General features: G+C 46.5%; 1 protein-coding gene across 1 annotated transcript; it reads left to right on the top strand.

The window, feature by feature from the left end:
* Window positions 1–9,815: 9,815 nt before the first annotated feature.
* On the top strand, window positions 9,816–16,142 carry il11a (interleukin 11a). The gene is made up of 5 exons (XM_053432516.1): window positions 9,816–10,261; window positions 11,040–11,197; window positions 13,960–14,055; window positions 14,223–14,384; window positions 14,541–16,142. Exons 1-5 carry the CDS (start codon window positions 10,255–10,257, stop codon window positions 14,718–14,720), a joined length of 603 nt encoding a protein of 200 aa, XP_053288491.1. The 5' UTR covers window positions 9,816–10,254; the 3' UTR covers window positions 14,721–16,142.
* Window positions 16,143–16,189: the final 47 nt, after the last annotated feature.

A 16,189-nucleotide genomic window follows, 5' to 3' on the forward strand; every position in this document is an offset into this window, starting at 1 on the left:
CCTTGCCCTGCCCTGCCCTGCCCCGGCTCCCTCTCCACTGGCGGCTGTCTGTCCTGCTAATGCCGAGCAGCAGTGCGTTTATGTGGGTGACTTTCAATTCAGGACATGACCAGTGCCACCAACATGGGGCTGGTGGTCTTTTCCTCTTTGACAAAATGTCCTCATCCACCTTTCCTTTTTCCTTTCCTTCTCTTTTCTCCTGTTTTCCTGTCTCTCTCGCTTTCTCGTTCTTGCTCAGTACGTTTCTCTCGGGCCGGGGGGCCTGTGGGCCTGTGGGTAGGGGCCTTATTCCATCAGCCTGGGGCTTCTGTCAGAGGCTTGTTCCATTTTGCGTCATGGTGTTGACTGAGCAGACCCCACACTTAACTCCCATAGAGCAATGGGGTTGGGCGGCAGGGCGGCCAGCTCAGGCTAACGCGGCCCGTGTTCAGCGTGGTAATCTGATGGCCGTGTTTATTTTATGTAGCTCTCCTTTGATGGAGCAGAAAAAGTCTTTGGGCTTTTTGTTTCAGCACTTTCACTGCCAGGTCAGAGGTGCTCGCCGTGGTTACGCTCAGGAAGAATAATATTTGCCCTTATATTCGCTCCAAACAGGCTTTTTTCCATATTAGTGTCAGGGATACTCTCTGAGTTTCTGCCTTCCACTGATTCGGCACATTGAAGGTGAAGGGTGGCGGGGGACAGCACCTCAAAGGCATTGCTCCCTCAAGGATAACGGGGGTGTTCCACAGGTTATCCCAGAGGCCTGTTCCTATACCCTGAGTGAACCCCCCCGTCACTCTCAATGACGATCTGAGAGAGGACCCTGCAGCTAAATACAGTACATAGGACCCATTAGTGAAGGGAAACACACACGTAAACACATAAAAACACTCTCCCTCCTGCCCGGGTGCCCTAGGCTCCACCTCAGCTGTCAGTCGTCCAAACTTCCCAGGGGTTCTTTTTTAATGGAGTTACCTAGAAGAAAGTTCTCTCTCCTTCATGTCTGCTTGTGCGTTTTCACTGGCTCGCTTCAGGACTCACACACCCACCTTTTTCTGCCTTGTGTCAGCTGTTTCACATGGGTCAAAAAGCCAAGGAACCGCACAAAGGGCGTTTTCACACCTGAAAGTCCGGATAAAGGATTCTAAACAGGGTTGATGTTTTTTTTTCCATTGTGCGTATTTGATCCGGTTAGTTTTGGTTTCACTGCAGTTTTGCGAGTGCACAGCAGAACCTTCTCTCTGCTCACCTACATCCTGTCGTCAGCACCTACGTGTGCCGCGTCTCCCCAGACTTGACATTGATTGGTTTACAGGCGGGCGTCCTTTCTCATCTCTCCTCAACTCCCTGTAGCTCCTCCAAAAGTTCATACCATCCAAAAAAGGGTCAGAACTTATTACTGTGGCACCTTTAGCATCTTCTACGGCCGGTCCGGTCGAGTGTGAGAGCACCCTGAATAATTATGTGAGGTTTTGACCTTAACACACAAGTGAGAGGTTGTTTGGTTCATGTTCCCTGGATCAGATCCTGACCTCAATTGGTTCTGTAGAACCACACCGTAAAGTACAAATGGGGTCTCATATATTGCCCCTCATCACATTGTTCTGCACTTACTGTATCTCTATTAAGCTTTACAATGTTGATCTGACCCGGCAGAGTGCTCCGATTCGATCTGCGTGGCGACTTACAAGACTTGCTTTGTCACGCAAGAATGCTTTTTACTTTGAAGATTAATTAGTACGTGGCTTTTGAGAGAAAGAAGCCCAGATTGTGGCGGGGAATATTGTTTATCTATCTCCATTTTGTTATTGTAATTGGCTGAAGTCTACGCTGTCATATTACAGGAATGAATCATTGTCATACAAGATAAGACACCCTGGGGAGTTATATGGATAATGTTTCGTTTCCTTCCAGGTTGTTCGTTATTTATGATCTGAACTCAGAAAAGACTGGGTCCGGGCCAGATAGGAACGAATAAACAGAAACTCAATCACCGGGCTCAACCGGCCTCTGTATCTCTTATCTTTCCGTTGCAGATGAATACAAGACCATGCACAGCAAACACTGTTTATACTTCCTGCCCTCGTTCATATATCCCATTATCCCCTTTCTGTTCTAACACATTAGACATGTTTCTGACCTCCCCCGTGACTGTGAGGTATGTGCTTACTCACAGATGAAGGAGCCTACACTCTGATGTAATCCAAGAGAAACAGGCAACCTAGAAGGGGGGGGGGGGGGGGGGACTACCCTGGCGGTAGGTAATCCAATCCCCACTGGTGCAATTTAGCAGCTCAAAACAGTTCTGGCCTCCCTGAAAACCAGCATCCGCAGCCAGACAAGAGGGGATGTAGACTTGTTAGTGGCCACTCATGTAACGTGATGTAAGTCTGTAGTAGGGAAGCTAATCTGGATCAGGGTTTGGCCAAGTTGTGTTCGCTGATCCAACTGAACTTGAAAGCCTATGCAGATGTCACCGTGTTAGACACTGTCGAAAAGCCGGACCGGTGATTCAATAAACGGTGCCATCAGTCAAACCTGGGGACTCACCATTCAGAAATCTGCCTGAGAGGTGTGTCCCTGTCGTCCTCTTCCCACTCACTGTCACCGAATCAGGGGCTGATTAACAGGGGTTAACCTTTCCTGTGGCGAGCCCCTATCGCTGTGCTCTCTTCCTGTCCCACACTTGTCCCTTGCTGTCGTCCAACACCCTTTATATGGCTGATAGTCTGTTTTACGTCTTCGCAGTTGCTATCTTTGCTTCGGTCACTCTCTTCCATGGCATCACTTAGTTTTTTCCTCATCCCACCTTTATCGCAGGACATTAGCTCTTTTCTCCCTGACCCTCTCTTGCCTATCTCTATCCAGTCGTCCCATCCCAATCCTTCCCATCCCTTTCTTTTCATCATGTGTCACCTCTCCATCCTTGTCGTCACTCTCGGCTCCCTAGGACAGCCACTGCCAGTGTTTATTGTCTTAATGTCCAACCTAGACCTGCGTCTGTCCAGGCATCCTGTCCCATCCCTCTCCATCCCACTCTTTGTCGTCATCCCTTTCATTTCTCCCTGGTGATTGTCCATGTGCCTGTTGTTTCTTGGCTTTTAGTCCAGCCGCCTGCGGGGAATTTCCTTCTTATCGCTCACTGGGCCATACCGTGCATTCCTGGCATGCTTCCTGGCACTACCAGGGGTCCAGCCAGATGTGAGGGCGTCTGTAATACAAGGCAGACGCAGAGGCCAACGACACCATTCATTCATCCACTGGTGACCCCTGTGATGATGATGGACACTGTGATTGATGAAAAGAAAGACGATGAGGAGCCAGGGAGGGAAGGGAGGAGACATAAAGAGACAGTGGCGGCAGGGGCGTAATGGTTAGGCGTGTGAACTCAGTGCCAAAAATAGAAAAATTCTGGAAAGCTTTCATTTAGAAGTCCTTGACTCACAGACTGTTATTGATGGAAGATGACATGTAAGCATTTAAATACCTCCCAACAGAGCAATTTATGGCTAATTGGGAACATCAGAGGGTCAGAGTGCTCATAAACATTGGGGACAAGAATAGAGAGATTAAAATAACTTCCATATCATTCCTCTGAGTCACAGACTTCCAATGATGAAGGTGGTTGTTCAACCAAAGCTTTTGTGAGTTCCCACAATGAACAAAGGTCAAAAAAATTAAACTGAAGAGACCATGGGGCTGTGACGGGTCGTGCAGATGAACAACAATGATGCCCATCAGACTTGGAGATAATGATAATGGCGGTTGAGAAGAATGCAAAAACAGAACTTCCATATCTTACTTTCACTATTCCAGAGATAAGGAGTCCCAGAAGTATGAGGGATAGATAATTCTGTTTATGTAAACATTTACTGTAAATGTTTTCTTTCCGCATGAGAGTGCAAAAAGAACAAACTGCACTACGATGACAGCAGCAGAAACTTGAATCTAAAAAAGCGAGACAGTGTATCTTCTGTGCCGTGTTTGCACCGCTTTAAGTCAAAGTGACTTCAAACCAAAGCTGACATTTCAGTGAACTTGAGGTCCACCTCCCCTCCCTGTGCGGTCAAAGCACAGCCTACTGAATGTGGAGAGAAGCCTTTTTTGATTTCCAAACATTTTCTAATACACTCTGCTTCCCGACTGTTGCGCTGAGCTCCCTGATCCCCCGTCAGCACGCGTCTTCAAAACATAAACAGTGACAACGTGCGGATATGAAATTTCCTTTCCAGTGTTTGCTCTTATTTATGATGAAATTTACACACTGGTTGCTGACGCAAAGGAAGTGGTTGAAGCAACGACAGTAGAATCATTACAGCTGGCTGTGTGCTGTGTTATAAGTTGTGTTATCTGCTATCATTGTTGTGGGAGGTTGATTTATGATTGTCAGCGTGTAATGAGCGTTAATATAATGAATAGTCCGGAATGAAGGGGCCTGAAGTGCGTCAGCATTCAAAGAAAGAGCCAGGCCTTGTCAGGTTAAAGGGGCTAGTGGGTTATAAATTGTTTTAAATGCTGGGGGGGAACGGTCTCACAGACGTAAGCATATGTGTGTTTGTGCGAGTTTGTTTGTGTGTATGTGTGTCCATCCATCTGCAAAAGGGCATCGTCCCCCCCCCCCCCCCCCCCCCCCCCCTCCATGTGACTGAGGTCACGTCACGTTGACAAAGTCACTCTGTAGGGCAAACTGCGACGTCACACCAGTCCTCTTCCTTTTGTCTTCCCGCTCCCCTCACTCTTTCCCGTCGTGTCTCCAGGCCCCCTTACACACACACTCACTCACACACACACACACCCTCCTTCCCGTTTCCCCTGACTGTTTGTCAGCATCTCTCAGCTTCCGTAGAATAACATGACAACGGACTCAGTGTGTGGCTGACGCAGACGCACGGAGAGCAGTGGTCAGATCTAATACAGTGTGCATCACTCAGACAAACACGTAGTAACTCACCACAAAAAATGGTGTGAGACGGACAAAGAAAGGACGACAATGCGCAAGTAATGTCTCCGAGGAAACTATTCTGCATGCTGAGGAATGCACCAAATATAGGTTCTGCACTTTCACCCTCCCTCTTTTTATTCTTTTTTTGAACAGAAGTTTTTTATAGAGGGTCAGTGGAGCCGAGATGTTGCAGCCAGGTGATACAAGTGGTTCACAATTTGCACATCATGTTCGATTAGAACGTGCTCTGATTGTTTGAAGCTTGTACTGTTTATATTTCTTTGATCCCTCTGCACACCAGACAGTGGCAGAGGAAACAGAGAGAGAGAGAGACCAGCAGGAGACAGGGGTGTGAGGTGGAAGCGAGCGAGCGGGTGAGGGAGTGCGTGAAAGAGCAAGGGGAAGCACTTTGAAAGGAGGATGAGGAGAGGAGAGGGAGAGAGGGATGCAGACAGGACACGCAATGACAGGGGAGGAAAGAATGTTTCGGGCGACTGAGAATGGCGGAGAGAGGAGCGGGAGGGAGCTCTGAGACAGGCCCGGGCTCTCCACTGCATTAACACCAGTCTGAGACGCAGGGAGCAAGCATGGGTAGATGGAAAGTGTGTTTGCACAGTAAAAAGTTCCTTTGGCGTGGGTAGCCTGCTTCCCCCTGAACCCCCCCCCCCCCCCCCTGTTCCCCCTCCCCCCTTTCCTCTTCTCCTTCTCACACACTGTCTGTGAACTATTGCTTCAACAAGTTCATTCAGAGATTTCCTCGCTGGCAGACACAAAGCTGCTTGGACGCAGTGAGAGTGTCGAGGGGAACGTGAGCAGGTGAGCCACGCCGAGTCAGAGAGGGGAGGTGCTTCTGGGACTCGCAGTCACTGTTACACACGTGCACACACGCACGCACACACATACGCTGCATTTCGTCCCACACTGTGGACCCTGGCCTCCAAACAAAATAAGCCTCGTAAAAATGTGTGTTTAATAGAGAGCTGATTCAAACGTTTTGCTCCCCTCGTCTCTGCTGGGAGAGCCTCGCGCTCCCCCTTTCATCCCTGCATCCTGCCCTTTGCATGGCTCTGTGAGCCGAGCCAGTGGAGGAAACCTGCAATAATGATGCTGGTTAATGTCCTCCTTTAATGGTCCAATAAAAAATGAAAAGCAACAGATGCACAACAGCCATATCTGTCTGAAGTGGGCCGCTTCCATGGAAAAGGAAGCGAGCAATTGACACGCATAATTTGCAAACCACGTCCATGGGGAGGTTTCTCAAGTAAAGACTCTCTGGTGGGAGCGGAGATTGAGATGAAGGGGATGGGGGGGGCGGGTCAAGAGGAGGGTCTGTTGTCATAAATCCATTTAAACAGGACAAAGGCGGATTAACAGTGATCTCTGACACTGAGGAAAAGTCAGAAACGTCACTTTATTGTCCAATGACTGCCGCCCCCCTCCTGTGTCACTATTTCTCAATCTCCCCCCCCCCCACTGAACTATTAACGGACTCACTCTCTGACGCAGGTTGAAGTATAAGGGGGGGGGGGGGGGGGGGGGGTAAGCTGAGGGGAAAAGAGGGATGAGGCTACGACGGCGGTGGGCAGAGAGTTGGGGTTAAGTTACCATGACAACCCCACAGATAGCATACCCCACCAGAGTCACGCACTTGGCAGGAGAGGGGAGAGAATGAATGGGAGACGGAATGACGAAGTACGGAGGAAGAGGAGGGGAGGAGGTCGTGGGGAAACTTGAAAGTGTTGTGTTATAGAAGAGTAAATATTAAGAGTAATTGGTCGGAACCTTTGGTTTTCCCTTTGAGCGTAATCTCCTCGTTTGTTTACTTGGGACCTGCTGGAATTCCCTGGAGGAAATGAGGGAGCAACATAAAAATGATGAATTCATTACAACTACTTGTCCCATAATCCCTTTTTACCATCGCAGCGGTGTTGCGTCACGGCCAACACGCACACTGTTTACATACGACACTCTGAGGTAAGCAGAACATGAGACGTAACTCTAAAATCCACATGACTGCTTTATCCTCCACCTGGACGTGGAAATGAACCCACAGCAATAAACATTTATGGGAAAACCAACAAGATCCGAACTGGCTGATTTGGTATTTGTTCTCATGATCGGGCTGCGACCTTAATCACACTAAAGAAACACCGGACAAAAACCCCCGACATAAAAAACCCCATTCTTGCTCAATCACTTCCCTGTCAGTTAAATAAACCAAGAAGAGTATTAAGCTAATACTCGAACGTTTTTTAAAGTTACTTTGGCGAATGGTGAATGAATCGGGCGATTGTGCGGATTAACGGCCCGGCACAAGGTGAGTGAAGAGTGTGTGAGGCATTCAAATGATTTGAAGGTTACGTAATAATGTGTGAATACATGCCATGGCGCACAGGAAACCCAGTGTAAAGCATGAGTGAATTGAGTGAAGCTTGTGTGAGTAAAGTTTGTCTGGCAGCGAGGCCCGGCTGGCAGGCCCTGTCACAGGTTCCCCTTCCTCTCTGATGTCTTTGAGGTCGTCGTCTGAGTGTCTCACTCTGTTTCTCCTCCTAGATTGGTGATGTAATGGGAAGCATATGAAGGCCACACACAAACACACACGCAGACAGGCGCACACACAAACACTGATGCTCATGCACGTTACGCAGACACCGCACTTATACCACCACATACCCATAATTACACACATATACTGTATGCACACCCATTTACACAAACCCTGGATTCCCCCTTTTCCAACAGGCATGTGCCAATGTGTGCTCCCTCTCAAACACACAAAAACAAAAGTCTAAACAAAGATACATAACTTCTTCTACTTTGCACATGCACATCTACGCAAGTGCACACACACTCCCACACGCACACACCCAACCCGGGTCATAAGTGTGTGAGTGATCAGCGCTGGCGGACGGCCTGTAACACAGGCTGTGTGCCTCAGAACCACCCAGGAGACCCCCATCATGAGAGGCGGCCCAGAGAGGGAATGAGGGAGAGTGACTAACTTCACTCTTTCTTTTCTTCTCTCCCCAGCTGTGTCTTCAAACGGCCCTTTGATGTGGGAAATTAAAAAAGAGCGAGTGTGTCAATATCTCCCTATACGTCCAACCACAATCATCTATTTCCTCTCCTCCTTCTTCTCCGGCTCACCTCCTGTCCTTTGCTTTTCTTCTCTACCGTTGAACCCAGAAAACAGAGCATGACCCTCTTCCACCACAACAACGCTGCCACCCACTCGCTGCCACCGGGCCTGCATCATTTGGAGGGTGTTTGTTTGTCTGTGTAGGCCCACCGCTGGACTGGCAACTCTGTGTGTGTATATGCGTATGAGTGTGCGCATATACAGGGCCCACCACTAATTATTTTCTAACCACACCATGAGTGTGTGTCTGTGAATGAGGGTCCCCTAATCTCACACTCAGACTCCAAAGCGCTTTCTTCCTTTTCCCTGGTCTCTCTCTTTCTCTCTCCCTTTGTGTGTGTGTGTGTGTGTGTGTGTGTGTGTGTGCGTGTTTGTGTGCCTGCGTGTTTGAGACTATGTATACAGTATGATGATCTAACTGTCCCACTGTGACGACTTGAAACTCATTTTTGCCCTTCGCAACAGTAGGCCATGCTTTACTGCACCTGACTGAGTGCTTCCACGGTGCCATGTGTGTGAGTGTGTGTGTGTGGGAGAGAGAGAAACACAGAGAGTGTGACAAATCCTGCTACAGTCAGTGTGTGTGCGTGCGATTCTGCATGTATCCTGTGTGTGTTTCTGTGTGTGTGTGTGTGTGTTTCGGTTTGTTGGAGCATCAAGTTTTTCTTCCCAACCCAGTGTGTGTGTGTGCGTGCGTGCCTGTGTGTGCATGCGTGCGTGCGTGTGTGTACATCCATTGACTTACAGTATATTTTGTATGTGTGTATCTAATGTTTTGACCCCATCACCTATACCCACTCCAACCGCGCAGTGTGTGTCTGTAAGTAAATGTCCTGTGGTGTTCAAAGTCTGTGTGTGTTTGTGTGTACATATATATAAGTGTGTGTACAGTATGTGTGTGTGTGTGTGTGTCTCCGCTCACTGTTTCTATGCAACACTTTCAGAGGCCCCTTCTGGTCTGGACAACACCTCTCCCCTGCTCCTATCCGTCTCTCACTCCTCACTCTTTCCTTCACCCTGTAGAGGGAGAGAAGGAGTGAAGAAAAAAAAAGGGAGAGAGAGAGAGAGAAGGGTGGGGGGGCAGTGGAAATAACAGGCTGCTGTCTCAGGAGGGGCTCTGAAAGAAAAAGAGAGCAAGGGGTGAGAGAAATATGGGAGAGAAAAGGTGTTTGCGGCGCGTATGAGCCATGATGTGTAGAGAGAAATCGGAAAAATAAAATTGAACAACAAATTGTTTTCAGTGACATCTCAACTTCGAAAAGAAGAGCAACACAAAAAAAGAGACAGGCCAGGTAAAAGTAGAGCCCTGAAAGACACATGGTTACAGGAGATGTGCTGATACACATGAAAACAATGGGCTTTTTAAAACGTCTGCAGGGATAGATAGACACACACACAGAGAGAGAGAGAGAGAGGGAGAGAGAGGGGAAGAGATTTGGAGATGGAGAGATAACAAAAAGGGAGGTAGAGATGGGGCTGATTGGCGCAGGTAGCGGGATGCGACGGAGGAAGTGCTGGAGATAGGGACCGGAGAAAGTGATAGAGGAAAGGAAAGAAGAAAAAAAATAAAAAACAACGGAACATTTTTTTAGACAGGCAGCAGGGAGGGGAGGAGAGAGAGGGAAAGAGAGAGGGAGCGAGAGAGAGAGGAGAGGAGAGGAGAGCGCGCGCGCGTGTGTGCGTGTGTGTGTGTGTGTGTTTTTATGAATGAAGTGAGTCACTGCCGATGTGTCATAGGCCCGACGTCTTTATAAAGGAAGTTTTAAACAAGCCTAAACACTTCACTGCGCGCAAAATATTGGACTTACCACACTCGCATCCTCTCTCTCTCTCCTCTGCACTCCTGTTGCCTCTCTCTCTCCCTCTCTCTCCACGCTGCCTGTCAGCGTCTCTCAGCCTCCTCCATAAAGACCACAGGGGCTCATCTCCAAACTCTGCTTTTTAAAGACAGAAAGTTTGACTTTGACACTTTCTCTCTCTCTCTCCGGTGGGAGCTCCAGCCATCACTGTGCTCTCTCTCCCTCTCATTCATTCTGTCCGGACAACTGTCTGAAGAAGAAGAAGAAGAGGAAGAAGAAGAAGAAGAAACCGGAGCACGTGACAACATCCGGAGCTCAATTTATTTATTGTATTTCTATTTATTTATTTATCCACGTCTGTCTGCTGGTTTTCAAAACCATTGGAGACCAATATGAAATGTAAGTGTTTTTTTTTTTATATATATATAATTTTATCCTCAAATGTGTCCAGTTATGTATTTAATATGATGTATATAATAAATTGTAGTTTTATGATATTTATGTAACTTTTATGTGGAAGCTATACTATTTTCCCTGGTCTAGTACTTATCATTTATTAATTTCTAAACAAGTGAGGACTTAACTGATAATGCTGATGATCCTTGTAGCACCAGCAGCACCAGCAGATTTATTCCCCACGAGCTGTTGGAGTTGCACAGGGACAGGGCGCTCGGATGCTCCTGCTGTGTTATTTTGGCTGCGATTCTTGTGGTTCACCTGTAATTACCCAGCATTCATAATTTCAACACCGCTGTGGTTCCCTTTTAATACTTTACCTTGTATTTGAACTTGAAAGGAGGCAGAATGAATGAGCTTACTGTTGAGAGTCGACTCGGCCTGGTCTATATAATTTATACCACCAACTCGCGCACACCTATCCAGTTGCAGGTGTGACAATCCGCTGCATTCATCGCGTTGCTTATGGTGAAGGCGCGATGCTGATATTCAGTGTTGGGGCCCGGCTTTTAATGATTTAATTATTTGCGTTCAGCCTGTGAAAACATGACTCTGACACTGAAGCTCCTCAGGACTCCTCTGCCAAGTCTGGAGCTATTGTTTATATTATGGTGCAATATCTTCCCCCTAGAACTGACAGCCGTGGCCTGAGGTCATTATCATCGTGGCGAGATGACAGCGCCTTTCCACTAATTGCTTCCGTTTTGCTCTGCTCCTACAGTGCTGCTCGACTCCTCCTCATCTCTCCTCTTCTCGCTGCTATTGGCTCAGCTGCCAGTGTTTACGTCTGCCTTTCCAGCCCCACATCGGCGGCCCACTGACATGGATAAGCTGTCCAATCAGACCAAAAACCTGATGAAGCTCACCCAGGAACTGCTGGTAAGTGAAGATGATGCTGCCCTAATGATAACCAGCCTCAGCATCCGATTGGTGGAGACACTGATGAGGCCCACAGGTCATTCTGTGCTAATTGAATTGTTAGTGTGAGGGCGGGAGAGGATGCCGGTCATTGCACCACAGCCTGCCATGACAGATCTCTCCCTAATTGGATTTTAGTGGTGATGCTACTTTGCAGTTTAGTTAACCCCCAAACTACTTTAACTTTGCATCATGCAATGTAGAGGAAACTCTGTTTTGCTGAGTTACACCAGGTTTGCTCAGGACTTCAGTCAGACTTAAGCTGCTTCCATTAATGACCCACTGGCAGCAGTCCGTCTGCATGCTTGGATCAGAGCAGCAAAAGCCCCAGGGCTGATTTTGACTGAGTGATCTCACTTTTAATCCACACTGGACTCCAAAGGGGGAGGGGGGGGTCTGACTCAGCAACCTCCCGGTCTGTTCGGCCACCTGACTGACGGCTGTAGCATGACGATTGGCCAATCAAGACTCACGGAATTAAGTAGAATTAACACCAATTTAAAGTGATGGTTAAGACATGACATGGTTAAAACAGGGTTCTAGCAATCAGTTCAATATCTCCAATGAATACAAACTTACAATTACATACCTGTATCCATGTTCAACTAAGGCTGAACTTCTGAGCATGTCATCTGCAAAGTGGCAGCAGAGTGTGTGACATGCCTGTTTACATAGAAACATGTTTGTGTTCTGTTGGTAGACTGCGGAAGTGTCGGGAGTGTTGAAGAAGTGTCTTTTCCTGTGAAATGTGAATCACTTGAATGTACCGTGCCGACAATTCCGGATTGAAATCTTAATTTGTTGACAGGCGAGTGGGTATAGGAAAATCAGGTCTGAGAACTCAGCCAAGATTTGGCTCCAGCTGGTGATTGTATATCAACACTGTTTTAACAGGTGAAAGAAAAAGCAGGATCATATCTCCAGATCTCTGGCTACACATGGCTGATCTGGTTTCTATTCTTGCAATATGCAAATGTTTTATCTCATTTGTTCAGGGGATTAAATCAAATTAAATATAGCCACATACTCTCTCTAGTTTTAACAAGAAGATACTGTTCAGAAAGTGTTTTATAACAGTGCCGCAACTCGTTGGGTAGCAGTCGTCTAACCTGGGGTCCAGATTTGATCTAAGGGTGTTAGGGACAGAAGCAGACAGTGTTCAGTAATGTGGAAGGTTCATTTTTCCTTATTGTGTGGAATTTCACTAAAAGGAGGACAGAGTTTGGAAAGATAAATAGGATGGGAATCCATGGAAAGTCCCTGCAAAAAGCCTCGAAACTGATGCTTTAAAGGAAGAAAAGTGCGTTTGTGTTTACACATGGGTCTATATAAGTTTTCCGAAGCGCCTGTGTATCTGTGTGAGTGAGTCTGTGTGTATTTGCATGCATGCTGTATGAGTGCAAATGTGTCTCCATACGTTTGTGTGTATGCATTTTTGTGGCCGAGTGTGTGTGCACACTCAGTCTGTATATAGCCACGGTTGTGTAGGTGCAGTGTTTAGTGTTTTGCTTTCGGTCACCACAGCAAAGTGACTTGATAAAAATCACACACAAAAAAAAAGAGATTTATCACATTACAGTATTTGCATTCAGGAAGAAAGAACCTGGATGCTGACTTCTGTCAGGTGAGGTCATAATCTGGGATGGAGAGAGCAAGAAAGGGGAGGATAAGAGGGAGAATTAAAGGCTGAGAAAGATGGAGCAGAAACCACAAGAGATGAAGAGATCAGAGAGATGACAAGCCAGTGGTGTATGTGTGTGCATGCGTGCACTCGTGCATGTGCTGTGCATGTGCTTGTGCACCTGGTGTGAGAGAGGGAGAGAGAGAGAGGGGGGAGCAGAGAAGAAGAAGCAAGGGATGGAAGAGGACAAAGGCAACAGAGACAAAACATTTGACCACAAACATAAGTGAGCTCTTATGAAAGGCTGATGGAGCGACATGAGAGACAAAGCAACAAATTCATCTCTGAAAACATCAGCACAAACAACCGTGGAGAAAGGAAAAACAGCACAACAGGTTTAGGAAGCATTAAGCACACACAACCTGTTTATACAAATCATTTCTCCGCATCGTCACCATCCTGATGTTGTTATGTTCCCCTGCTGGTTGGAAATGACGCAGGCCCATCGGTCATCGGCGTCTCTGTTTATCTCCACTCATTAGTGAATCCGGCAAACATCTTTAAAGCCAAATTGTACGACCGATGAGCCTAACTGCCTTAGTGAAGTAGAGTTACACAGCCCTGGACTCTCAGGTTCTTTATCCCCCCCTGCTGGCCACGATGGGGCCTACTCCTACTGCCTGGACGTAGTTTACGGCACAACTCAATCTGGGCAGCAGCACTGCGTCATTCCATCTTTTTATAGCTGTGACCCTGGAGTTTCCCTACAGTCCTGTGTTGTCTGTCCCACTTGGAGCTTTCTTAGTCACAGCATATGTTGTTATCCTCGCTCCCTGTAGAAAACATCCTGTGGGTTCAGGTCATTTTCTCTTATTGTTGACATTTGGGGAGGCTGAATGTGGGTGAACTCACCCTGACCCGATCAACCACACTCCCGCCAGTGAAAGCTACTGTCTCTAAGCACCGAAAACAGTCCGATCCAATCCAACCGAGGTGCCACACTAATACTTTCCTCATGCTGCCGTGACTTGTCTCAGGATGAGTTAAACTGCGCTGCTGCAAATTACTAATGAGCTGCTCTGTGTCTCGTTTTCTCTTTCAGAGGGAGCATGCGTTTGACTCAGAAGTGGAGCCCCACAGGTTCAGGTCTCTGCCAGAAATGAGCAACAGATCAGCCAATGACCTCAACAGTCTTGAGGTAATGCCCCGATAATGTGTCTGTGTGTGTGTGTGTGTGTGTGTGTGTGTGTGTGTGTGTGTGTGTGTGTGTGCGTGTGTGTGAAGGAAGAGCCGCTGGTCTGTTTCTCTCCAAACATCTTGCCACACCCTTGCTAAGTCTCTAAAGTATGTCTGTGTTGTTTCCAGCTGAAGCCCACACTCTCTCAGCTGCACGCTGACCTGAAGCTGTACGAGCACCACTTTGAGTGGCTGAACAAGGTTTCAAAGAAGCACCATCACCCTGCTGTGCCCAAGCTGGTGGAGATGATCAGAGAAATGAAATCTCTCATCAACCTGCTGCACCGCCAGGTAAAGAGCTCGGTTTCCTTTCTCCTGAAAAATCCTTTAAAATAAACATTTAAAAACATGCCCTATGACGCAATGTTAAAGAAAGTTTGGAGGAGCTTGCTCTCGCTTTTAAATTCCCCTGCGATAAATTAATCATGCCTGTCTTCTTGTCCACAGATGCTGAGAGTTGAAGCACCGAGGCTGACTCCGGCGATCCCCTCCCTCCCCCCTCACCTCCCCTATCAGTTCGATGTGCTGCAGTCCAGCCACGAGCTCCTCCAACACTTCAAGCTCTTCTGTGATTGGGCATACAGAGCGTTCGTCAGCCTCAAGCCCAAAGCGACTGCAGTCCAATGATGATCCGAGAACTGCTTGGCTGCAGAGCCATGAGGATACATGGAGTCCTGCCTCAGCCAAAAGGGGAATAAGGACCATGTCAGTGTGCACTGCAGTCAACAGCGTCCCTCAAGAGGCCAGAACATCAACCAGTGACATGAGTGTTGAAGAATGTGTCTTTCTACCAGAGCCAATGAGGATGCGCTACACTGCAGCCATTTACGACCATCGAGATTCCCCCGTTAAAGCAAACAGCCGGTTTAACTATGATGATCACTTCACCATTCCCCAAACATTCTCCTAAAGGCCTTGTTCATGACCATGTTATTTATGTATTTATTTATTTATTGACTGTCGGTAATTTATTTAATTCTATTTATTTGACGTTGTAATGTGTCACTCTCTTCTCTATTTCTGTATCAACGTGAATTTATTTGCCCGCATCTTTTGTCATCTTTCCTTTTTTGTAGTGTGTCTCACTGATCCTCAAGACAAACACAGTAGCACTTCCTGAACCTGTAGCTCTGATCGTTACTTTTGTTTTAAACTTAACTTAATTTAATTGTATTTCTTCAGCCAATACTTCTTCCAGTAGGTGTAGCAAAGAGTTTTGCATAGCCAAAGTTTTCACAACCTAATCACTTAAAGTGCCCTTAAAATAAACAGTTTAGATGATAGAAGTGTCATTTTCTAACAATGTTTTAACGTATCATGTATTAACGAACCAATTGGTGGCATGTGAAATTGTTTTAATTTGTTAATGTCAGGATGGTAGTCAAAAAGAAGTCAATACTTCTACCACAGGCAGAGTTTTTAGGCCTTTTTTCCCCATTCTGCATGAGGAGGCATATTTCACATTGTGGTAAAGTTGAATGAATGTGCCCTGTTGCTGAGCACTGATGGACCTGATTAGATTCTTTGCACAAACTTGTTAGGATTAGCCTCTTGGATGAGAGAGATGGCTGATTTTCAACATGTGATTTTCTTGGGTAGAAAAGTTTGTTTGTTAGTTTTCTTTACTTTAACACCCAAAGCCTTAAAATACTATGTATTGTGACACTACGTTCTGTACAGGTGTACATACATTTACAAGAATGTAAATTGTTGTATACAGTGCTTTGTGTATTATGTTGTTTTCTACAATATAATGTAGTCTGCTTTACCAATTTTATCACTATAATTTTTTGTTAATTCCTATTCTAGTATTTGTAACAGTATTGACTATTTATTTAAATATCTTGGTGGAACTATTTATTTTGTGCTGCAGCGGAGCAAGACTCCTGTCTTTTGTACTTTTATACAGTTTTCGATTCTTATTTACTATTATTATACCATCATGTTTAAATTATTGTTGTAACATCAAGTTGCGTCTTCCACACACTGATTGGCCTCAATGTGAAATATGTGCCTTGGTGAAATAAATTCTAAAGAATGTGCACAATGGATCTGAGTGTTTCTTTTGATCTGCATGCTCCACATAACCTGCATCA

Source organism: Pleuronectes platessa, chromosome 10 (genome assembly GCF_947347685.1).
Source record: "Pleuronectes platessa chromosome 10, fPlePla1.1, whole genome shotgun sequence".
NCBI classification, from domain to species: domain Eukaryota; kingdom Metazoa; phylum Chordata; class Actinopteri; order Pleuronectiformes; family Pleuronectidae; genus Pleuronectes; species Pleuronectes platessa.

Excerpts from the sequence above, each read along its gene's own strand:
- il11a (XM_053432516.1), top strand. Across the intron at positions 11,198-13,959 it reads AGCTCACCCAGGAACTGCTG|AGGGAGCATGCGTTTGACTC; the intron begins GTAAGTGAAGAT and ends TTTCTCTTTCAG. Across the intron at positions 14,385-14,540 it reads TCAACCTGCTGCACCGCCAG|ATGCTGAGAGTTGAAGCACC; the intron begins GTAAAGAGCTCG and ends TCTTGTCCACAG.